The 25,133-nt window shown below is 37.4% G+C and overlaps 1 protein-coding gene across 1 annotated transcript; it reads right to left on the minus strand.

The window, feature by feature from the left end:
* Positions 1-589: 589 nt before the first annotated feature.
* On the minus strand, positions 590-23,575 carry Smp_019130 (cleavage/polyadenylation factor ia subunit clp1p, putative). The gene is made up of 6 exons (XM_018791992.1): positions 23,544-23,575; positions 16,995-17,578; positions 14,861-15,004; positions 13,135-13,302; positions 7,070-7,294; positions 590-958 (listed from the first exon to the last, which is right to left on the minus strand). The coding sequence occupies exons 2-6, from the start codon at positions 17,472-17,474 to the stop codon at positions 647-649; spliced, it is 1,329 nt and encodes a 442-aa protein (XP_018644897.1). The 5' UTR covers positions 17,475-17,578; positions 23,544-23,575; the 3' UTR covers positions 590-646.
* Between the last annotated feature and the right edge of the window lie 1,558 nt (positions 23,576-25,133).

Raw genomic sequence — 25,133 nt, forward strand, 5'->3', positions numbered from 1 at the left:
AATATGAATGAAAGTTAAATATTTAGACTTGCAACGATATACCTATTTCATGAATCTAATTTTAATTTAAATGTCCCATTGTCAGTCAACAATAGTGAGACTAATATAGCACTTACAATTACAATTGATCTATCCCGTCTCATAGAAAACATCGGCAATAACACAGGAAAATGTATTCTTTAGATTTTTATACAAATAACTTCTGTAGACATAATTAAGTGAATAATAACGCATATATTTTGTTCCGATGATTAGATATATTCGTATTAAGACTGTAGAACTAATACATGTTTAAACATAGTCTAGCTTATGTAAAAACTACATCCCGTTTATTTCTAACTACTTAAATTGTATCGAAGTTCTTTTTAGGTGAACATTCTGGTGAAGTGTAGTTATATACAATCAAAAGACTTAAGTTCGACTTCCCAACCTACTTGTCCCTCACCCCGCTAAAAATATTCGAGCTTGTTTTTTTCAACAGCTTGATGTATTATGTACCCATTCATATCATTTGTATGCAAGGCTCTCATCTGTGATGGGTCGGGTTTTCGATATTTATTTCTAATAAAATTCAATAAACGTTTGCCTTAACAGTACAACAGAGGAATATATTTACAAGACCATTGGTCAATTTTTACATAGGAAATTACAATGACTCAGGATCGACGTAACAAATACTGGTTAATAAAAATAGATTATTTGGAGGAGGATGTGGACTTGGGCTGAGTATGGTGAACGAGGACTTGTCCTCGGAAACATTGACAACTACGACAAATCCATAAACAGGAGCTTCTGGGACTTGATAAGGTTCTGAAGCTTGAGAAACTGCCAACAGACGATTTTTCAAATCTCGACTAACTGAAACCTGGATGGGATTACGCCATGTTTCTTCTTCTTGTGCTCCATGTGGGAGAAGTGCGTCTGGAATAGCCTCAGTTCCAACTTTGTAAATTGAATACTGAAAATATAAAGAGTAAAATATTCAGAGAATACAAGTGGTGGTGATTAGAATTACTAGTTCCAAAAAGTGTAATCCCATGGTGAAAATTTCTAAATAAATGACAGCAAGCAAGGGTAACCAGACACTTTTTGAGAGCGCTTACGGGGTGAAGTGTGCCCACGGTGTGGGCAACCGGGAAGTGATAACTGCCCTCATACCTCTAACAACACTCAAGACCACTGTATTCATAATCAATCTCCCTCTTCACTTCCTACTATTCCTTCTACCTTGACTTTCAACACTAAACTTCCTGTTCCGGTTTCCTCCTCAAGTGTCACCATGGCCAACGATTCTAGTGCGCGAAACGCTGTCCCAGGTCTACTAAAACCTCGCTCCAAACTACACATTGGAGCCTTCAACGTACGTACCCTATGCCAAATAGGTCAACAGGCCTCCTTAGCTAAAACTCTAGAATCTCGTACCATTGATGTATGCTGTGTCTCCGAAACACGCATACAGGATCCCAGTGTGGTCATTCACTTGACCTCACCTCGCCAAAATGGACAGCCGACGAAATACACCCTCCGTGTATCTGGCGACCCGTTGGCTAGTTCTCGCGGACTTGCAGGTGTAGGCATAGCACTAAGTACAAGGGCAGAACAGGCACTACTAGAATGGATCCCCGTTAACAGTCGCCTGTGTGCTGTCCGGCTAAATGGCTCCGTAAGAACTCGGAAGGATAGGGACACACGTCGTTGCCTTTTCGTCGTTTCTGCCTACGCTCCCACTGACTGCAGCCATGATGAAGTAAAAGATGACTTTTACAGAAAACTCTCTGAGCTTCTTCAGAAAGCTAAGCGCTCAGACATAGTAGTCGTAGCGGGTGACTTTAATGCCCAGGTAGGCAGCTTAAATCAAACAGAAAGACATTTAGGTGGGTGTTTTAGTATTCCGGCTCAACGAACCGATAATGGTGATCGTCTGTTGCAACTATGCTCAGACAATCGTTTATTTTTAGCAAGCACTAATTTTAAACATAAGGAGAGACATCGTCTAACATGGCGACCACCTTCACCAAACCAACGATGGACTCAAATAGACCATATTGTCATCAGTCATCGTTGGAGAGGCTCAATAGAAGATTGTCGCTCGTATTGGAATACTTGTTTAGACTCTGATCACGCTTTAATACGAGCGCGCATTTGTCTGCGCCTCAATGGACGCAGGAAAATTACACTAAGAAGACCCATTAGGATTGAACTGGAGGACGAGAAAGCCAAATGCGAATTCCAGAAACAACTGAGTTCACATCTAGGCAGTTCTGTAAACGAGACTGACCCAGATGCTGCTTGGAAAGACATACGAACAGCTGTGGAAACAGCAGTCACATCTATTAGTCATTTAAACCATAGGGCTCCAAAAAACCAGTGGATTTCCTCTAAGTCTATTTCACTGATGGATTCGCGTAAACTCATCCCATCAGGCTCTGAACACGACGAAGAGCGTAAACAAATTAGATCTAGGTTAACTAAAAGTCTAAGGAACGATCGTGAGCAGTGGTGGGCAACGAAAGCAAAAGAGATGGAAAAGATAGCGGCTGTAGGCAACACCAGGCAACTATTCAGACTAATAAAAGAAACCGGAATTAAGAAGTCAAGTGTAAGTGAGACAATCTCCGAAAAAGATGGAACCCTTATCTGCTCTCAACCTAAACGTTTAGAACGATGGGCGGAACACTTTAAGGAGCAGTTTAGCTGGCCTTCAGCTACTGCACAACTACCCACTATTCCCAGAAAACCTGAATGGAACATTGAGGTAGGCCCCCCGACCCTACTTGAAGTTCAAAAGGCTATAAGTAATCTGAAACGAGGAAAAGCAGCTGGTCCAGATGGATTGGCTCCAGAGGTCTTTAAATATGGTGGTCCAATTTTAGCGATTAGGTTGACTAATATTCTGGCTAAAATCTGGGAGACGGATGTAATCCCATCCGACTGGTCACAATCACTGATTGTCCCAATATATAAAAAGGGGTCCAAATCATCCTGCGATAACCATAGAGGGATTAGTCTGACTAACATAGCATCTAAAATACTAGCCTCAATAATTATCGGGCGCCTAACTAAGACTCGTGAACTGCAAACACGAGAAAATCAGGCTGGCTTCAGACCTGGTCGTGGCTGTATCGACCACATATTCACCATTCGTCAAGTTTTAGAGCACAGACACGCTTATCGGCGTCCGACAATGATAGTTTTTCTTGACTTGAAAGCAGCATTTGACTCTGTAGACCGAGAGGTTCTGTGTCAGTGTCTGTCATTGAAAGGTGTACCTGAGAAGTACATAAACCTTGTGAAGGCTCTTTACTCGAACACTACCAGTCGAGTGAGAGCTTATGGCGAACTGTCATATGATTTTACAACCTCAAGTGGTGTCCGTCAAGGTTGTCCACTATCCCCGTTTTTGTTTAACTTCATTATAGACCTGTTGCTGCAAATAACACTCTCTTCGACTGAATCTACAGGAATTGATCTCCTACCAGGGGGACCACTAAGCGACTTAGAATACGCAGATGACATAGTCCTGTTTGGTGAAGACGCTGGCAAAATGCAGAGTCTTCTGTTGGAACTCAGTAATAATGCCAGGATGTTTGGGATGCGTTTCTCCCCATCCAAATGTAAATTGTTACTCCAGGACTGGCCTGCGTCAACACCCGAACTAAGGATAGGGAGTGAAGTAGTCGAACGCGTCGACAACTTCACTTATCTTGGAAGTCTGATCAGCCCTAATGGGTTGGTGTCTGACGAAATCTCTGCACGGATTCAAAAAGCTCGTTTGGCTTTTGCCAACTTACGTCACCTATGGCGTAGACGAGATATCCGTCTATCAATTAAGGGACGAGTATACTGCGCATCAGTTCGTTCTGTTCTACTTTACGGCTGTGAAACATGGCCATTAAGAGTAGAAGATACTCGTAGGTTACTAGTATTTGACCACAGATGCCTTAGAAATATTGCTCGCATCTGCTGGGATCACCGGGTAAGTAATAGTGAGGTTAGACGCAGGGTATTAGGGAACGATGGTAAATCAGTTGATGAGGTCATGAATCTTCATCGACTGAGATGGTTGGGCCACGTGTTACGTATGCCTGAACACCGATTACCACGACGCGCTATGATGACTAGTATTGGGGACGGTTGGAAGAGAGTTAGGGGCGGCCAAACCAAAACATGGCATCAGTGCTTGAAGTCACTAACTTCTAGTCTGAGCCATGTTGGCAGATGCAGACTACCTGGTTGGGGTCCGCGTGACTATCGTAACCAATGGTTGGAGACTGTGTGTGACATGGCTCAGAATCGATCACAATGGCGTAGGTGTATACACTCTTTATCTTCCCTTAAACCTTGAGACTAAAATTGCTACATATCTCTCTTCCTTCCTGTACTATATCCCTATATACAACCTATAATTTATATACTACTACCAACACTAAATTAACTACTATTAATCCGGTGTTGATCTTGTTGTGCTAACGAGGTATGGCAACTTGGACCGATGCATATATGTGCCTGGTCCTACGTTGTAGCTGACTGACTGAAGTGAACTAATTTAGCGTATGAATGACATCCATTTAATTATATTTAATCAAGGAACTAGATAGTGACATTTCCATTGTAAATATTTTAACATTCGACTCCATAATGGTTTCTAGATAACTCCACCTAGTTACTGCCGGTCCCAAGCCCAGGTAAAAGGATAAAATTAACAACTTTAATTCGTAGTAGAGACCTCGTTATAAAAATACTAACCAAAAGGATTTATTAATGCCCTTTAAACTCTGCCCTGGGAGTTGGGGGTTCTCATGTAGATGAGCCACGACGCCTCGTGACGAAAGCCGAGAGCTTAATGCACTATTCGACGACCAGAGCAAGAATATAGGTACATGGAATGTCTGGACAATGTGGATGACCGGGAGGACCAGTCAAACAGTTGCGGAAATGAGAAGACACAACCTGGCTCTGTCTGAAATAGGTGTAACCTACTGGATAGAAGACTTACTTCAGGAGAGCTGTTACTGTATTCTGGTCACGAAAAAGAAAGACCTATAGACAGAAGTGGTCGGAGGGGGGAGGTGTTCGTTCTATTTCTGTTCAGATAAACACGAAAAGCGCATATAGGATGAAAAACCCATGGTTTTACGGTCTTCAAAGCATCCTTCGAAACAAAGAAATGGATTATAATGAATGCCATTTAGTCCTATGCGCTCACCAATCATCGCAACGAAGACAATAAAGATTAGTTCTATAAGAGGCTGCAGTCGATCATAGAGAAGTGCCCAGGAAAATACCTGACCATCCTGGTCGGGGACCTAAACGCCAAGGTTGGGATGGACAACACTGGGCATGAATACATCATGGGGAGACATCGACTGAGAGAAAGGGACGGAAATGGTGAGAGACGAATCGATGTCCTTTTAACAACATGGTCATAGGTGGAGCATTTCTCCCACAAGCTCACACAAAGCTACATATTTTCCACCGGAACACATTATATAAAATTAGATCGATTACATCTGCATAAATAATAGCTACAAAAGGTCCATGGAAGACGTAAAAACAAATAGAGGAGCTGATATACCTTCAGATCACCACCTAGTTGTGATTAGGTTAAAACGAAAATAAAAAAGAACTGGACAATCGAGCAAGCAGGATTACAAAAGCTCGGTACAGTATTTCTTCAAGATGATAACAAGCTTGGTGAATCCAACATAGCTCCCAGTGACAAGTTCCAAGTCTTAAAAGATTTACTGAAAGGGGAAACCACAATGAGTGCAACTGGGAAAAGATTAGGGAAGCAATAACTTCAATATCCTAGAAAGTGCTGGGCATCAAAAAACAGCACTATTAAGAATGGATCTCTGTAGACAATCTGGGCGAGATTCAAGGAAGGAAAAACAAGAAGACAGGAATCAACAACAACCGAACAAAAGCAAAGAAAGCCAAAGCACAGGTCGAATACACAGAGAATGAAGAGAAGCATTAGAGCTGATTAGCGGAAATATGTAGAAGACCTAGCAACGATAGCAGAAGAGTCTGTGAGAGAAAGTGTGGGAAAACCATATGATACAACAAAGAAACTTGCAGGAAAATATGGTAAGCCAGAGTGACCAGTCAAGAACAAAGAACAAAAACCAATCACTGAGATTCAAGAACAGAGAAACAGGTGGACCGACACTTTGAAGAGCTCCTGAACAGACCAACCTGGTTTTCGTGAGGATTGATCATGTATCGAGCAAATAACGACTGAGTTGCAAGGTTGTGCATAGAGAGTAGCTTAGAGATGCATTCTAAGTGAAGGCCAGTGTTAAACAAGGTTCGTTACTCTGGCTTTTTTTTCTTTCAATAGATAATTTGATATAAACCACACTCTAAGTGTGAGGGCTAATGATTCGGTATTTAGTGCCTGAAGGTTAAGCGTTTTAACCACTGGACCATCATTGCCTTTTTTCTTTCTGCTAGCTGTTGACTGCATTATCACGACCTACATATCTCAGACGAAGCACGGAATACAGTGGATACCTTGGATGCAACCGGGTGATTTGGACTTCGCAGACCACTTAGTTCTTCTATCTCACACAGCAACAAATTCAGATGAATACGGTGTAACAACCTCTTCTTCGGAAATAAGTCCCAATATTTACAAAGTAGGTCAAAGAACATATGGAGACAATTGGTCAGCAGCCTATGCCCAAACAGAGGTAACAGGATTAGGTAAGTATGTTTTCCGAGTTAAGGCAGAACTCACAAGACTGATAACCCGATGAAAAATTTGGACATGTAAACTGAAACTTTCTAACCAGATTTATTGTAGAGCCTATCAAACGAGAGGGAAACTGCCTTACAGGTTAAGACCACACGCTCAACTTACTGCAAGTTTGAGCAGACAGTGTCAATAGCCCTTATAATCAAAGTGGCTCAAAGATAACTATACAAACTTATGTTTGGTAGGCGAGCCGATTATAAAGTTAAATTTCCTAATTCAACGACTAAAACATACACATGCACTTATATTTCTTAAACCCAACTGACTACGATCTTATTTTAGTGAAAAGTCAATAGAAAAAAAACTAACCTCAGAAGATTTAAGCGTTATTTGATGTGGATGTAGACGTCTCAAGGGGTTTTCGCCATGTAAATAGGCGCAGACTCGAGCATCTCGCTGACGTGTCCACTGATCTGGACTTCTAGTTATAGCACCTGACGATTTGGGCAATCTTACTATAGTTACCTCGGGAGGAAGATCTTCACGCAGGAACGAAGCCAAAAATCCATCTTCTATGACCAATAATGTGTCAACCTAAAGAACAAGGTGTTTTTAATTTCATGAATATAAAAATATATATAACGCACTCAGTGGATAAAAGTTTATGTACTCAGCTGTAAGTTATACATTTTATTAAACCTAGTGATACTTTCTATTTGCCTGAGTAGAAATAGGTAAATCAAATTTAGAACATCCAATGCAGTGTATCACTACCGAGGTTTGACTTGATAATTCCAAAAAATATAGCATTTGGTGGATTATTTAAAAACAAAACAAAATAGTGTAATAAATATCTTATGATTTAATAATTTTCCCCAGAAAACCTTTAAAACTGTACTAAAACGAAACAATTAGTCGTTGAATGGTAAATCAAATAAAATATCATAGACTGTAGTTTTACCTTTAACCATCTTTTCAAAAAACCACATTTGATGACTTCGAGTTCGATAGCATAAACACACAGACTATTCTTACACCTTCACATTTTTGACGTCCACTTCGATATACAAAAATGTACATATGTCTTGTCCTTGACCTAAATGATGGCATTGGCGTGATCGGAATTTTTTAAAAATTGTATTAAACATTTTGATCTGCTCTTCTGTGACATACAGAACCATGCTAATTTGCTTTGATTATTTATTCTTTTTTTTGTGGATGTAACTTACAATAAGTTACAAGATTTTAGAGATTCAATTTCCTACTAAACGGAACATTACAAATACATCATTTTATCAATTTACATGTAATGCAGTGATTAGAAATCAATTGCTTTAATCATTAAGTTGATGGCTCGTACGTATGACTGTAGTGCTATGTCCTTCAGTTCGCTTCGCACGATGGAGAAGGCGCGTGAGCCAACTCGATTTAACCAAGCGTGAATTGACATTTATAATCAGATGAAAATAAGTTACAGACATGTTATGAGTAAGATAGTAAATGCACACACGCTTACAATAAAATGAGTCAAGGTTGACAAGCGAACAATTAACAAGGTCAAAATGTGACTCAAGAAGAGTGAATAAATTGGCTTGTCCGGAAACTAGAATAAGCTGTGTGGGCTTGCATAGCTCTACCATGATACACTGATAAAGTACGTAGTGAATAGACTGGGTAATTTAGATCTGCTGAAGCGAACAGAGGTAACAACAGTTTGGAGGGTGCAATATAATATTTCTTACTACAAAGAAACAGTGAGTTAACCTTAGTGTTTGGTGAATTTTAGTAAATATCGAACCTCTTCTTCTTTTCCTATGTACTATGATTACAGATCAATGAATTCAACTCCACTACACTTTGTTACTTATCCTGATCATAATTTCTTTTTGGCTGGATGGGGAGCTTAGTTGCTAAAGCACTCAATATTCAGCTGGTAGGTTGCAAGTTTGGACCGCGCTCTAACTACTTCGGTTAGGACAACAACCTGGTAGTATGGCTAGCCTCCAAACAACTAAAATGTTATTGAAAACTGAATATATAAACCTATTCCTGGTATAAGTAAGTAAATCAACCAACTCCTTTCCGGGTACTTTAAATAGATAATCAACTGTGTTTATACTCATATTCTTAAACGATTGTTTTGAGTAGTTACAAAACTTCTAAAAGTTTGTTTGAATGTCAAGTCACCTAGACTAACGACCACATTGCAGCTTGATCGGAGAAACAAAAAGTTACACTGAATCTAATCCATTGTGAAAAATTTGTCGTTGTTGTTTTGTTCAAGCATATAGTACACTAGACGATTGATAATAAACAGGAATTCGCAAGCAGAGCTTTCATATTCAACTACTTTTTATTTCCAGAAGATTCCAAGTTTGAATTTCGAGCGTGTTTCATGTCTATACTAGCTTAATGTATAATGGTAACTTTAGCAAACTGGATAATGATTGTTTCCAGATTTAGGAGACATTGATATTTTACCAAAAGTCAAAATTGATTTACTTTTGTAAACGAGAACTATAAGTAACATGACATTGGAAATTATGCTGATGAGCGAGATTTAAAATATTTACTTTCATTTAGGTATGAAATTCAATTGGTTTGTAATCAATAACTGGTTATCCATCCTTATGCTTATAAACAATTCCAGACAATCAATCGAGCGCTAGTGATGTTTCGTTTGAGTATTGTTAAATTATTTGCAAGTAGTCTGATTTGAAGATTTAATATGAGGCAACGCTTAAACTTTAATTACAAAGTAGATAATCAACTATTACTAGGAATCATTTTGCCGTCGTCTATCAATGAAAGGTGGATTTTATTCCCTTTTCTTTTGAAGATCTATAGTCATTTTGAGTTTCAGCTGTTTATATCAGTTAATATTATGTAAGATAAATTACTATGCATCTGACAATCAATTAATGAAGTAGGGGTTTTGTGGAGATTTAGTATTTTCACAGTTGAAGCAGTGACCAGTGGAGTTCAAACCACGTCTGTTGTGAGATATTAACCCACTGAAGACAATTGGTGATTGTGGGACTCCTCAGCAGTGCGCATCCACGATCCCGCGCTCGCGAGATTCAAACCCAGAACCTACCAGTCTCGCGCCAGATCACCAGTTTACAACTTAAACATAATCATAATGTATAGGGACTACATTTATTTACTAAACATTAACTAATAATAACATAAAATTACATAAACATATACTTTTTTTTCTTTTTAACATTGTAAACTTTGCATATCATTCATATTTTTCACATCTTATAGACTCATATTATTCAACTGAATAAAGTCAACATCTTGTTAAATGATCAGGAACAAGTACTGTGGTGTGGTCTACTTATATCCATATAAGTAGTATATGGTGTGGGTCAGACATAGAATGTATTTTGGCAGAAGACCGATGAGGAAAGAACTGAAATGAAACGCAAACGTCTGGAAAATGCATGAGCAATGGAATAAGAGAAGAAACAGTGAAGATTGAAACAATTGGTTGTTAATTTGCAAATTGACTGTTCATTGTTTGGTAATCAGAATTTATTGAGATAGTCTGTAATCTTTGCTTAAATACATTCGTTTGTCCCCAGTCGTGTTCTGTTCACTACAGTACTTTCACCTTACTTATATATACACACACTCTGATTTATATTAAATACAATTATTTTTCCGACAAAAAAAAATTATTTTTTGAATATTTTAACATTATAACTATGTATTTAATGATTCGTATTTTATATACAATCCATGTTTTAAAAACATTTTCAATTTGTACTTTTATTTTTTTTAATTTTGAATAAACAAATTACTTATATTTATTCACCAAAATATTGTGTGGCGCATATGTATCTGGTGCCCCCTTGTACCAATATTTATGTGTTTAAATAAACTAAAAAAAAACAACTAAATATCAACTAAAAGTAATGTAAGTTACATAAACCATATACATATTCATTCTTATTCACACTGTGTATTTTTCACATTATTCACATATTACTGACATCATACGTATTCTACATACTAAAGTCAACAACCAAATATGAAATTAGATAAGTTCTAAGCGTAGATTTGCTTGTTAAACATTATAAATTCTTTTGATAATAATGATTTTGATTATTATCCTGAAGATGTCTATACAAGTTTTCTGGACAAAATATTGGAATTATTTAATTTTTAAATATAATTTTCACAAATAATGTCTTTTGTTTACTAGGTGACCAATTTCTGTTAAACAATTTATTTAAATATTGACAAATATTTGTATGAATTTTGTTTTGTTAGTATTTTGTAGCATTTAAGATTTCATTGATGTGGCTACAAATGAGGAAATTCGAACAAATGTTTAATGAAGGAACACAAACAATGTTTGAAACACATTCCTAAATCCTCAGATGATGTAAGGAAACTAGAGAACAAATCAGCGATAGCATTACACTCGATAGAATCGGGTCATACAATTGATTTCGTTCACATAAAAATCCTTCAAAAAGATTTCAATTCTTACAAGGAAAGGCAAACAGCTGAAGCCCTATACATTTGGGCTAATCCAAACAATATTAATAGGAGGGATGGAATACAATTAGCAGTGCCATGGCAGCTAATCATTAATAAGTAAAAACCTGAACTCCTTAACGTTTTTTTTATCTATTTCGTATTATCTAAATGACAACAATTGCATTCGATGATTCTTATCGGAATTTGTTAAACAATTCACTGGAACATTAAAAATGACACATACATGCTGTGACAGATATGATTCATATCATATATTACAAATTGTATGTTTCCTTATAAATTCACTGATAAGAGACAATATACTGTGTGAATGTAATTTCTCCTCTCACCTCTTACGTTTTTCTATACAATATGTTATATGAACACTCATCACTTCACATCACACATCTCTTACACACTAATACACATACCTAGTTTAAACTTTGTTAACGTTGATTGGATGACCTATTCAGTGTACAATGAACCCGGAGAACCATGTACCTATTTATATTCGATAATTTTGATGTTTGATTATAATTCCTTGAAAAAGCTTGGACCAGATTGCCAGGCGAAACGTTGGATTTACTACAAATTCATTCGCTGAGATTTTACAAATATATATTATTCCTATTTGATGTTTTAGTTATTCTGTTCTTAAAAGTTATCAAGTGGACAATTATTTTCATTTTAACACTTTTTAACCAGCCGATAATTACATTACTTCCTTTCAATATCTGATCTCTAATTCTCGACAACATATCACTTCAAGTTTTTTAATTATTTAACACCATTCTATCTTACCATAGAATACTATTTTAGTAAACAAAGCTAACTATAAATACGATTGTATAGCTTAAGTAAACGAAATCGTCGAAAAGAGAATTTTCTTCGCTGAATTGCGTTTTCTTTTTCAATGATATAATGGGTCTCTCCCGTTATTTACCATTTACATTTAACGCGATAGACTAACTTAGTTAAAATATCTTGTCTATTGTAACATAATAATTTTGGACTTGTGACTATAGAGCTTGATGAAGCTATTGAGTAAAATAGTTCGCTCTAATATTCTTTGTTCTTCGATTTCAAAATCATACAAAATTATTAATAAGCAAACAACATTGAACTTGATGAGTTTTACCCAAGCCATAGCTATTAAAATGTTTAAAAACAAGATTTATGTATTCAATATGATAATGTTTTCACTCTTACTTTGCCCTGGTGACTTAATCTTCCAAAGTGTAGTTCCGGAACAAAGCTTTGTTAAAATTTTGTAACTAATTTTCTCCATACTTGCTTGAGTTTTATTTGAACTTCACTTATTTTCGCTGATCCATTTTCTTGTTATCATTGTGCAAAGTTAAATTATCAATCAACATTTTCATTAATTTGTCTCCATGTTTTTTTTAATAAAAATACTTTCCCCTATAACTTTTATATCAGTTAACATAGAACTATTCAACGATTTGGACGGATTTTAGGATGATTGCTAAATAAAATAAGATTGTTAGTGTTGAGATGACTCGTATGCAATGTTAACATGAATCAGCTTATACCTTAAGTGAAATTATGAGATTCATGATCAGAATAAACATGGGTATGATAGAATAAAAGGAATAGTGGTGCAATCAAGAATTCGATCAAATGTTTATTATCGTTTAAAAAAAACTGTATTGATGAAAACTTTTCTAATATATTGATATAAATTGTGTACACTCATTTCTAGTGGTTAATACTATTATGTTCAGGATGTAAGTACTTGATAACAGTCACTAGGTAAACTGTATTCATGTTATTACGCTACGCCGATACTTCTTGCTTTATTCAAATTTATCAATGGGTAAAACCGTATGAAATATTTGAATTTTGATCATAAAAAAATCATTTATTTGTTGAAAAAAGTAAATTAGTCTTTGAGGTAGTAAAATACGTTGTTAACTTACTTCGAAAGCTGCAGCAGTTGTTCGTATGGCTTGTATACCCTTTTCTTTACTTGACCCACCATCTGAATCATCTTTACGAAATCCACTCATATTGATTATACAACCGCTAGTGAATATACTCATATCATTTTCAGAACGAATATTGATAAGTTCAGCTAGTCGATTCACCTAAAAGATAGTGCCAACGAGAAAGCAACCTGAATTATAGTCTCAAAAATTAGTAAATAATCATCAGTGTTGGAGAGGTTCCAAAAAGTCCCTAGAGGCCCAGAAACATTGTATCCAATCAACGTTGAATAAAATCTCTGGAGAAACATTTAGAAAATTCAGAATCACTTGTCACAGTTTTGATTCAATATTTACCTATACTACCACTATATTCATCATGATTCCAGAAATTACCGCAACTCCAAAGCCGTATGTATCTCCACAAATACCCTTTTTTCTGCTTATAAAATAACCTTGGAATGAGACTTTTTACCCGCATTTAGCGCTCTGTCTCTATTGTTCCAGTTGATGTGTAGAATTAGTTAGGTTTATGGGAACCAGATGAGAAGACAATTTAGGCGTAGCGGAAGCAAGACATATATATATATATATATATATATATATATATATATATATATATATATATATATATATATATATATATATATATATACTTAATATATTACAAAAGTTAACCAAAAGCTAGTTAAATCATTTAATTTTCCGAAACTAAGTAGAACCAACAAGAAATAAGGAGAAACTCGTGTCCTGGATTCCAGTGATAGGCGAAAATCCACTTATCCTATAAAAGGATCTAACTAGGTTCGATTTAACGTTCTGGATCCAATTAAAAATTCATTATTTGAGAACAACTACTTAAAACTAATTCTTACGATGAATGGAATATGTAAAAGGCAAAGTCAACAAAAGTATGTTCAATGAACTGGATACAAAATTCGAATTACTAGAAATGTGACGTAATCGTTTTAAATAAAGCAGATGAGAATGGAGGTCATAAAAACTTTGCGGAACTTCGAGTTTACTGATCATATCTTTTCTCAAAATATCTCCATTTTGTAGCGAAAAACTTGTCCTATTTGTTTCTAGTATTGAAAATGCTTCTAAAAATAGTGACAAATTAAACTCGTTAGGTGTTTTGTTAGAATTGTGTAGGCAGATTTTCGAAGATTCACCTTACACGCAATCATCTATACGGCGAATCAGCGATCGGAAAGCATAAAAGGTCGCACACATTCTGCATTTACATCAACATAAAAAGCTGACAGTCGTGCTGACCTGACGATTTCCCCTGTAGTATTTACAGCTAACATTGATCCACTTAAAAAATTGCTTTCTCCAAATGTTTATTGCCATAAACAGCTCTAAAGATGTAATGAACTTCCTGAGGTTCACTCAGAGTTTATGAAAAAACTTTAGCAGTCTAGTTTGCATGTTTACTGAGCAGACCATGTACATGACTGAGTGAAAACAATTCGAACTAAGTTATTTGGTGAAACAAACCAACCTCTTTAGCACCTAGTGGACCTAAATCCACATATAACGGACCTACTTTACAAGATATAAATAATTAGTGATCATGTTCACTCATTGATTCAACTCTTTAAATGATACACTATATAGCCTCTTCTCGAGTGCGTAGAGATTTTCAAATACATAAATTTAAAGGAAAATGCTACACTGGACAAACAGTAATTAGAAAAACAGTAATTAAACATACTTGTTCTCGAAAAAGATTCAAGTTACTTGCGGGATCGGTGTGACCGAAACAAAACACTAGCGGATCTTCCTCTAGACTCCACCCTTCCATCAAATCATATGGTTTGGTAACACTTATTGCGGCAATAGTTGCTGGTATACACACCTGTTATGTATATAATTAAATATATATAGAGATCTAAGTTGTTAATGAGGGAGGAATGCGGCAACATTGAAAACAATAAAATATAGTTTTGAAAACGAGTCACAAGAATTGAAAATGTCGGAAAAAATACGATTGAACCACACCATTCAAAAATACGATTACAAACCAAGTGCTCAGGAATAAGGTCACATCTATTCCACATAAATTGAAAAGTAGTGTTATAACTTATGGTGTCTGCGAATTGATACTGACACGTGATCTTCCCATATACAAACTCAATCAGCTACTGAAGTGAAAAGGCTGAGAGTGACCAGCAGAATCGATACATATGTGTACTCATTTATTTACAGATATGCGTCCCTTAGGAAATTAGGTCATGTTACCCAAAGTCCCAAACCACTGATTGCAGTTATTGCGTGAAACCCAACCAGGTAGCCCCTATCTACTAAATGGCTCATATCAACAGTTAACCATTACATGGATTGATACCATTTCCTGTTTTGACACTCATCTCCAAATTTTCTGCCAAACTCTTCCTACACCAGTCAACATCGCACGTCCAGTTAGGTATTGATCAGCCATGCGTAGCACATATATTGGCCGCTTTAATAGATGAGAATTAATAACTTTAACAACCGATTTGTCACTATTGCCTTGTATCTTATGCTTGACCTCAATACCGCCTACTCGGTCATATCACGAAACGAGAGCAATGCGTTGAAGACATATACGATTAATAACTTGCAGCCTACTCATGTTTTTATTTTCATAGACCATGTTATACAGCCACAGAATAACAGAGAAGACTGCTGCATAGTACACTCGCTCTCTGGTTGACAAACAGATATCTCGCCTATACCACAAGTAACGTAAATTGAAAAAGGTCAAACATCAACCTATCAGGGCTGATCTGACTTACAATATAAGCGAAGTGGTGTTAGAGTACTTAAATGTACTACATAATGAAGAGCAGTCACTTATTTCGTTAAAATTAGCAGTCAAACCTTTGGTGGACGAAACCAAGAAACACCATGCATTGGTTTATAGTAAGAATGATTAATATCCAAAACTTTGATTGTTAACAACTATTTTTAGTAACTATAGATTATTACCAGTTCACTGAACAATGACTTTAGACCTGACACTTTAGTACATGTTTTCTAAGTACTTTAAATTCGGGGCTGATAATGAATTTTTTACTCATCAGCTCCGTTTGCCTCGGTAATAAAACTAATTTTAATAGCCATTTAAATATCCTGTAAAGCATTTTAAAGTTCAAATGCAGAGTTTGTAAAATGATACTGGGGTGTTTTAATAGCGAAATTTGACTGGACATTTTGTAATCATCCACTAAGTTAGATCCACATCATATTAAGTTTTTTGTCATAGGTTAGCATTACTCATGAAGAATCTCAGTAGTCGATTACGCAGTTATTGACAAAGATTATTCACGTTTACAGAAATTAAGACCTTATTCTTATCCACCAGAGCTAAATTACACACGAGTAAGGATAGCCACACATACCAGTTAGAGTTAAATAAACATTTAATATTTCGTTGAAAGTAAACGAAATCTATATACTAAATAAAGAAATAGAATTCACATATGACAGGTGTTTGATGGATAGACTCTAATTATTTAATTTTTCGGAGATATTTGAAAAACTGAATATATAGTTGCAGAAAAAGAGTAACTAGAAGAAAAAAGCATTTGCACAATTAGAAAGGAGACGAATTTAATTACGTATGGAGCCATAGGTGAGCCAAACCAGAATACAATACATCAGATAATGAGAACTGAATGGTAGGCTTTTAGGAGTTTCATATCGGTCATGGTAATATTGACATAAAGTAAAACATTGACATTTGAAGGTCGATTTCAGAAATACCCTGATACATGTTGACTAGATATTTTACAAAGACTAAAGCGAATCTATAATAAAACTGATTTAGATAACGTAGAAAAAGTTTTACATAACAAGTGCGGTACCTGGTTGAGTCCGACGTTAACATCTACAAGTATTGGTTTGTGTTTTCTACGGGCCGCATAACTTGCCAAAGTGCGACAAAGTGTAGACTTCCCAACACTTTCTTGACCACATACTAATACGCGTGGTCCTCTACTTTGCTCCTTTACAGCTTTTTGTCGTGAAACTTCTAGGTTTGCATGAATATTCATATATACGTGCACAATTTCTTGATCTTCAGATGACGCGATTATATAGGCAGCAACTCCCTGGTCTTGAACAATCAGTTTACAACCATGGAATGTAACAACTGTTCCTCGTTGACCTGGATATAACTGTAACTCCCAACCACAAACGAGTTCAGTACCAAAAACTTCAGCAGCACCAGAAACTAAAGTCAAGCCAGATGGCGAAGTGACTTCAAAACGAAGCATCTGATATTTCTCCAGAGTGTATGATCGAATAGACGGGTTAGATCGTGTAAAATCCTTCACGCCATTCATTTCTACTAAATGTGGATTCACCGGTTTTATGACTTCCTCTTCAATGAAATGATGGCAGATTATGCAAAAGCAGTTGGAAAACCAGTTTGAATCAAATAAGAGATCTACAAAGGAAATGGTAAAGTTATGAACCATATATATAACTAAGGAAAGATAGATGAATAAAGAACAGGATGAAAAATACAAACAAGTGAGGTTCACTTAGAGAAAACAACATGTAAAATATTCAGTGATTTAAATAAATAAATTTATTTATTTAAACATATAAATAATGGTACAAAGGGGTACCAAATACATATGCGTCACAAAATAGCAATGAGGACGAGAAGATATAGAGAATATAAAGTGCGTAGAGAAAGGAAAAACAACAGCGAACAGAAATCAGTGTATGAGAGTGAAATAATAATTAGAAAGGCAGTTCAGTTAGCAAAAATATAACCAGAAAGAATTCTTCCAGTTAAAAATTTACGTTCATTTTTTATAAAAGTAAAAGAAAGTTACAGCAGGATCACCACTGGCTTCTATTCTGAGCCATATCTGATAACGTCTCAAGTCAATGTGTTACATCATCTCTAAGACCCCAACCAGGGAGTCGTGAAGGACCAACAGAAGCCAGTCCTGTAAAACTTTCTTTCATACCACGACACCATGTCATACACTGACTATCTCTCGCTTTTTCCAGCCAGTCCCAGAGTCGGCAAATAATGCACGATGTGGAGTTCTCTGAGACGACATTCGTAGGACATTTCCAAGCCACCGAAGTCGATGTTTCAAGATAGTGACACTGATTGAATTATCATCTCTGTCCCCGAACACACGATGCCGAACCTCTGCATTACTAACATGGTGTTGCCACTGGATGTCAGCAATCCTTCGGAGACAACAATGATCAAACACAGAGCTGTCTAAGCTTCTCAACCCGGAGAGGCCAGGTTTCACAAGCATAGAGCAAAACTGCTATCACTGACACGTTATAGACCCGACCTTTTACAGCCAGACTAACATCACGAAGGCGTCAAACGTGGCCTAGATTGGCAAAAGCCTCTCTGGCCTTCATTATGCATGAATTGATCTCACCTCTCACGCCACCACCAGCACTCATGTAACTACCCAGACACACGAAATTTTCGACTACTTCCATCCCCTCAATACCCAGGATGAGGGTAGGTTCAGGGTTCCACATCACCATTACCTACATCCATCAGAGCTGTTTTCAAAACGTTATCGATGGCAAATTTGAAGCGGTATGGTGAGATTAGGCGGTTGTGGTTATGTCCTCTCACTCTGCCTGAGGTGTTTTTATATATGGCTATCAAGATATCAATAAACTCAGGCAAACCCTTCTTCAATAGACAATCCCGGAGAACAGTTCTGTCCAACGAATCGAAGTCGGCCCTGACGTCAAGAAACACTACGATTGTTGACCTGCGATAAGTATGACGGTGTTCTAACATTTGGCAGAGGGTGAATACACCCTCGACCAAAACGAAAACCATTCTGCTCCGCGCGAGTCAATCTTTCTCAGGTTTTGAACAACTTACGAAGTATGATGGAAGCCAATAGTTTGGACGCAATCGGAAGTAGACTTATCCTCCGATAGTTGTTTCAGCAAAGACGGGACAACAATAGACTCACTCGATGATGTTGGGACACTCTAATTGCCAGACCTTTCGTCAGTCAGCTGCAACCTAGGATCAGGCACATATATGCATCGGTCCAAGTTGCCACACCTCATTAGCACAACAACATGAACACAAAATTCATAGAAGTAGTTACTTCAATGGTAGTAATATATAAAAGAAAGATTGTGTATAAGGATACAATACAGGAAGAAAGAATTAGTTCGTAGAAACAAAGCAATTTTAATCTCACGACCTTTGTAAACGACTTAGTCATTTCCTTAACCAGAAAGTCACCACCATCTTTAAAAAGGGTTGGACGTAATTCATCTGGGCCTGGTGACTAGCGGCACTTTGAGAGTTGGAGTTCCTTGCGGACTTCCGTCTCGTTAAGTGGATCAGTCGTCACAGGCCATGGAGTACAGGACAGTCTGGTCGATGTTGCCGGGGCAGCAAATCAGCTGATTTGTTCCTCGAAAAACTCTGCCCACCATCCAAGACGTCGGTAGATGTTATTGATCGGCATACCGTCATCTTCATAGGTTGCTTCACTCACACCAGACTTCATGCTTCCAGTGACCCGGATGAGTTGAAAGAGCTTCCGGCAGTTACCAGATGCACCCTACTGCTTCCAACTCATTGGCACGCTCCGACCACCAGGCTTCTCGGTCCTCACGCAAGCTTTGTCCAATTTCATTGAGCAACAGTCTTCGTTTGTTGTCAAACTCGCGGTCACCTGGAGTAAACAGACGGGCTTTTTGAGTTATGAGGAGACTGAAGAAACCCAGTGCTTAGAAGCAGGACGTTTCGCGAGGCCGCAGGCATCTCTGCTTGCCAATTTCATGGCGTGATGCAATCGCAACCAATACTCATCTATACTTTTCGTTGGGATAGTAGCTAGCCTTGAACATAGCTCGGTTTGATATTTAATTACAACAGAAACTGCAACAAATCTGCTGACATCGATCTGTTTAGGACGATGAATTTGTTGGCCACTGAAACGTAAAGTGAGATTAGCGCGGACAAGGGCATAATCAGAGTCCAGATAGGTACTCCAAAAGGAGCAGTAGTCTGGTACATAACCACGCCAGCGATGGCTGATGGCGATGTGATTAATCTGAGTCTAGGGTTAAATCATAAGTATGTTAGGTACTAGAGTACTTTGGGGAATAAAAGATTAGTGAGGAACGCCACAAATAAGGAATCGACCCTGTAACAAGGATCTGATTTCGGTTCAGTTACTACAGAAACATAATGATAACTACTACTGGTCTCATTGTTACTGTGTGGCACATATGTATTTAGTGCCCCCTTGTACCAATGTTTGTGTCCAAATAAATAAATAATAATCGTAAGGTAATAAGACCAAGTCACCATTTTTACCAAATGAGAATGTACATCAGAACTGCAGTTTCGATCAGTCTAATCACAAAAGGTTCTTGCAATTTCCCAACGATAAGTTGAATCAAACACATCACTGTTGGGTTAGGATAACAATATGTCAAGTTACTAGTTAGGAAAGGCTTGTTCGCTAAGAACCTAAAAATTTACAGAACTTCGGAAACTCATCCCACCAGGCTTTGAACATGAGAAGCGAAGGCAGGTTATACGTAGATTGATAAGAAACTTACGCAATCATGGGCAGTGGTGAGGAACAAAAGCAAAGGAGATGGAAAAGGTGGTGATAGGTGACACCATGTAACCATTCCGATCCATTAAGGGAGCATATTAAGAATCTGACTTTTAATGAAACCCTCTTGAAGAAGGACAAGATCATTATTCATTATGAATCCAGAATATTGCAGAAAACCTTAAGCAATAGTCCAACTGACCTCTAGTTACCCACCACTCCAAAACAACCAGAATGAGGGATTGAAGCATATTACTTTATCTTCATGAAATTGGAAAAGTTATAAATAACTTGAACGAGGCCTGATAAATTAGCTCTGGAAAGTTTTAAGGAATGTGGTCCAGTTTTAGCAGTCAAATTGATTACGATATTAACTATAATATGAGAACTAGATGTCACCCTGTGTAACTGGCTTTTACCACAGATAGTACCAGTTTATAAGGATAAAAATTCTCCACTTATAATCACAGGAATTAGTTTGACGAATATTAACCAATATATTAGCTTCGATAATCATACTACGCTTGCCAGGGACTAGTGGATAGGAAATCCGGGAGAACCAAACTGGTTTCAGTTTCGGAAGTAGATGAACATACAACGATTTATCTTATCTTACTTCATGGGTATCAAAATCAGAGGATATTCGTAGGTTATCAGTATTTGATAATAGGTTTCCTTGAAGCATAGTTAAGAACCATCCAATGACCAATGCTAAGGTTAGGCACAAAGTACTAGGAAGAGACGGAGAATCGATTTATGAGGTAGTGAAGTGGTTTGGACATGTAACCGATGGTTAGAGACCTTGAATGACATGGCTCAAAATCGTTTGCAATGGCGAAGGTGCATCCACTCTTTGTGTTCTACCAAATTCTAACCTTTTGAATTCTTCATTTCCCTATCCTTTTTCTCTTTCCAAATTTATTTCACTGGATTATACTCCTTCAATAACATCTTCAAACCCGAAGCTTTCACATAATGCTTATACTCTTACTACTTCTACCAATATAGGATTTGAATCGACAACTTCATCTCTGTGCTAATTTGGTATGGCAACTCGAACTGACGTACGTACGTACGAAGTTCTACGTTGTGACTGACTGACTGACACACGCCTAATCACTGCCTACTTCAAAGAGCAATTAGTGTAGGAGTAAGTTTGAAGAAAGTTAAGAGCCGCCAAACTAAGACAAATTTCATGAAGCCACTGGCAAATGCACTGAGACATGAGATGTAAAACCTCGCTTGATTTAGACTACTTTACGCCACCTGTAAGACAGGATAGATCTGTCCATTTATGAAAAGGTGAGTACATATTTCACGAGTTTGCTGCCTTACGATAAAACAACCTTTTAAATTAACATCATGAGTAGGTCTCTTAGTATTAGACCACATATATTTTCAGAACTGTTCGTGTACGATGGAACCATTCGATTTTGGAAGTTACAAGTCTGCCGACGAAGTGATAACTCTCTATTGCATACAATGGAGTAGAAACGTGATACAAACGCCCATTCTGATGCTTTGTGCTGGCTAGTATATGATTAGATTGGAATATGGGTAAGTCGCTAAACTGAGATATTACAATTCATAAGGACATACATCATTGGAGTAGGTGCGTAGGTTTACTACCTGGGATCTACAAACAAATCTATAGTTGGAGACCGAAGGTGAGATGATATAGCGTCAGTAGCAGTGGCATGTATGCACTCGTACTTTGTATTCCTCAATTTTAAACACCATTTCTTTACGCTGAATAATCAAACCATACCACCGACAATGATGGTAGATAAAGGACCTTTGGCTAGAAATGTAAGGGACCAGAGATCTTTATAACATTTCTACGTGGTTTGTGGAATTTTCAAAGTCTATGGTCAGATTCTGAAGCTGGAAATATAGAATCCTTGCGTAGATATACAGACTATATATCTTCAGCAAAAGTATGAACAGTTTTATAAGTATTTCCACGAAGCCCTCATAATTCTTGTGTAACCACTTATCAACATATCGTTATGGGGAAACAAGTAGTATTCACTGAATTGCGCTTTAAACATGATTTACATCACACGTAGACAATAGGTGTCTAGCTTCGAAACGGTTCTGCTATAAAATGGTACAAGACTTAATTGTGATATCTTAGTCTGACACACACTTCCCAGATTCCGTACTATCAGGCACTAAGTGTACAAGATAAATTTTAAGCCTTGAAATACACTCATAATTGTCATTAATTGGTAATAGCTACATTTTTTCGCTTGGATGTAGGAGTCAATTGTGCTGACCATAATAACACAAAGAAAACTTCCAAATGAAAGGGATCGGTTTTGAAAATCAGCTGGGGAAGTGCTCATTTAGAATAGCCATCATTCAAGTTACAGCCGCTTCTTAGTAGTACATACCCATGAAAGTCTATGCAGGTAAACCTCTCTAGAAGCTCACCGTGAAAGTCTTGAGATGACATGATTTCAGCTTGTACAGATACGGAATGATAAACATAGGAACCATTCAACCTTAATGTATCTAAACTTGATAGTGTAATTTATTAAATCTCAAAGGGATGACACTACAGAAATAAGAAGTAATCTTCATAACAAAATTTAGGGGAATTAAAGATGACGCCCACACCATTCAAGTCTTATCAACCTACCTAAGAGAAAACCTACGCTTCGTCGAAGTTTTTTATTTAGACGAATTCCCTATCCTTTATTGCACTTATTTTTTACATGCATTCCCGAAAATGCTTATTTTCAGCTAATTTTTTTTAGACTTGCCCTTATTTGGTCGAACGAAACTGCTCCCCAAGAACATACTAAGATGACTTACCCTATGCTTAAAGGTCAAATGTAACGCACCAGTTCAGATTTGTGTATTGAGGAAGCCCTTTTCCAATAAGCTACTGTCTGTTCTTCTGTTGATTGAGTCTATTAAAGGGGTGGACACCACTCCTTCGAGTAACAGGTTCAAATAATCGATGACTCGGTTCGCAAGCTTGTTCGCCACAAGAATGTAGCGGTAAATAAGTCCCCATAACAATTAGTTCTACAAGTCCTCGATATTTCATGGTCACTCATCCACAACAGATCAGGAGTGGGTATGCCGTGCTATGCACCCTCTGCAACCGTTCACCAGCTTAGATTTGTTCCTTGATGGGATATTATATATCATTTTTAGTTTTTATTCCTACATATTATGATATTGTTTCCGAATTCCCGGATATTTTTCCCGTTTACTGGCATACTTTATGATCATCATGACGGAACAGGCTCCTGAGTTATTTAAGATTAAATCCTTTTGACTCCCCTCCTCATTTCAGCTAATGCCATTCTGACCCTATAATAAAGAAGTCTGCTTCTGATACACAGGTGACTTCCACGAGCACGGCTTGATAGACCCATGTGCACAATTCCTCACAGTAGTGAAAGCACTACCACACGATTTTGACACTCAGTATGCTCACCTAACAAAATTTTAAGGAAAGATATCCTAAACGACCAACAAAGGTTAGATCAACTCTATTAAAACACCGAGCTGAAACATGTCTCAGGAACAGAATTGTTGCTACGAATACGAGAGGCCATTGGTCAACGGACCTTAGACGAGGGCCTGTTTAGACAACTCCTCTCGTTTAAACTTCCCCAACAGGTGCAAACACTTTTTGTCTCATTTTAAAATGACAATGTAGACGAACTGGCTGCATCTGCCTATCGGATTCTGGATATAGCCAGAACCTCCGACGTCGAAGTTTGTTCTGGCAGAGAGCAGCCTCAAACAACACACAACCTCGCAGACCTCTGCCACAATCTGACTTGTAGTCTCGATATTCACCGTAATCGTAGACGCTCTCAGACTCCTCAAAGTAGCTCGTCACTACGATGATCTGCCTTTAGACCACGAAAGACATATAAACCTGGTTGGTGCTGGTACCATAATAATTATACCAAGTCTTCTCAAAATTGAAAAAAGCTCTGCACTTTTCTGAGCTGCAAACCATCCGATTAGAAAGACCCTTAAGGTAACTTCCCCAGACAGCACTCTTTAATGGCAACCGTACCCGGCTAACACAGCCGCCTGTCATACATCACTGAAGTGATGAAGAAAGTTCCCTATTACATCGATGCTGGCGTAGAAGTTAGCATTCTTCCAGCAAATTCTAACAACCGACTGCACGAAGCAGTTTACAACTTACAGATGGTAAATGGGAAACGCATTGTCACATATGGTAAGCAATGTTTATCTCAACGTGGGTTTAGGCGATCCTGTTCATTGGATTTTAGTTGTTACAGATGTTTTTATGCCACTCATCCGCATAAACCTGCTACAATATAATATTGTTCTTATGGACACGCGCAAGCGGAGGTTAGTAGGCGGAAATACTAATCTGTTTGCATAACTTTCTTTTACTGGCTGTAGGTT

The sequence above is a fragment of the Schistosoma mansoni genome (genome assembly GCF_000237925.1).
Source record: "Schistosoma mansoni, WGS project CABG00000000 data, chromosome 1 unplaced supercontig 0010, strain Puerto Rico, whole genome shotgun sequence".
Lineage (NCBI taxonomy): Eukaryota > Metazoa > Platyhelminthes > Trematoda > Strigeidida > Schistosomatidae > Schistosoma > Schistosoma mansoni.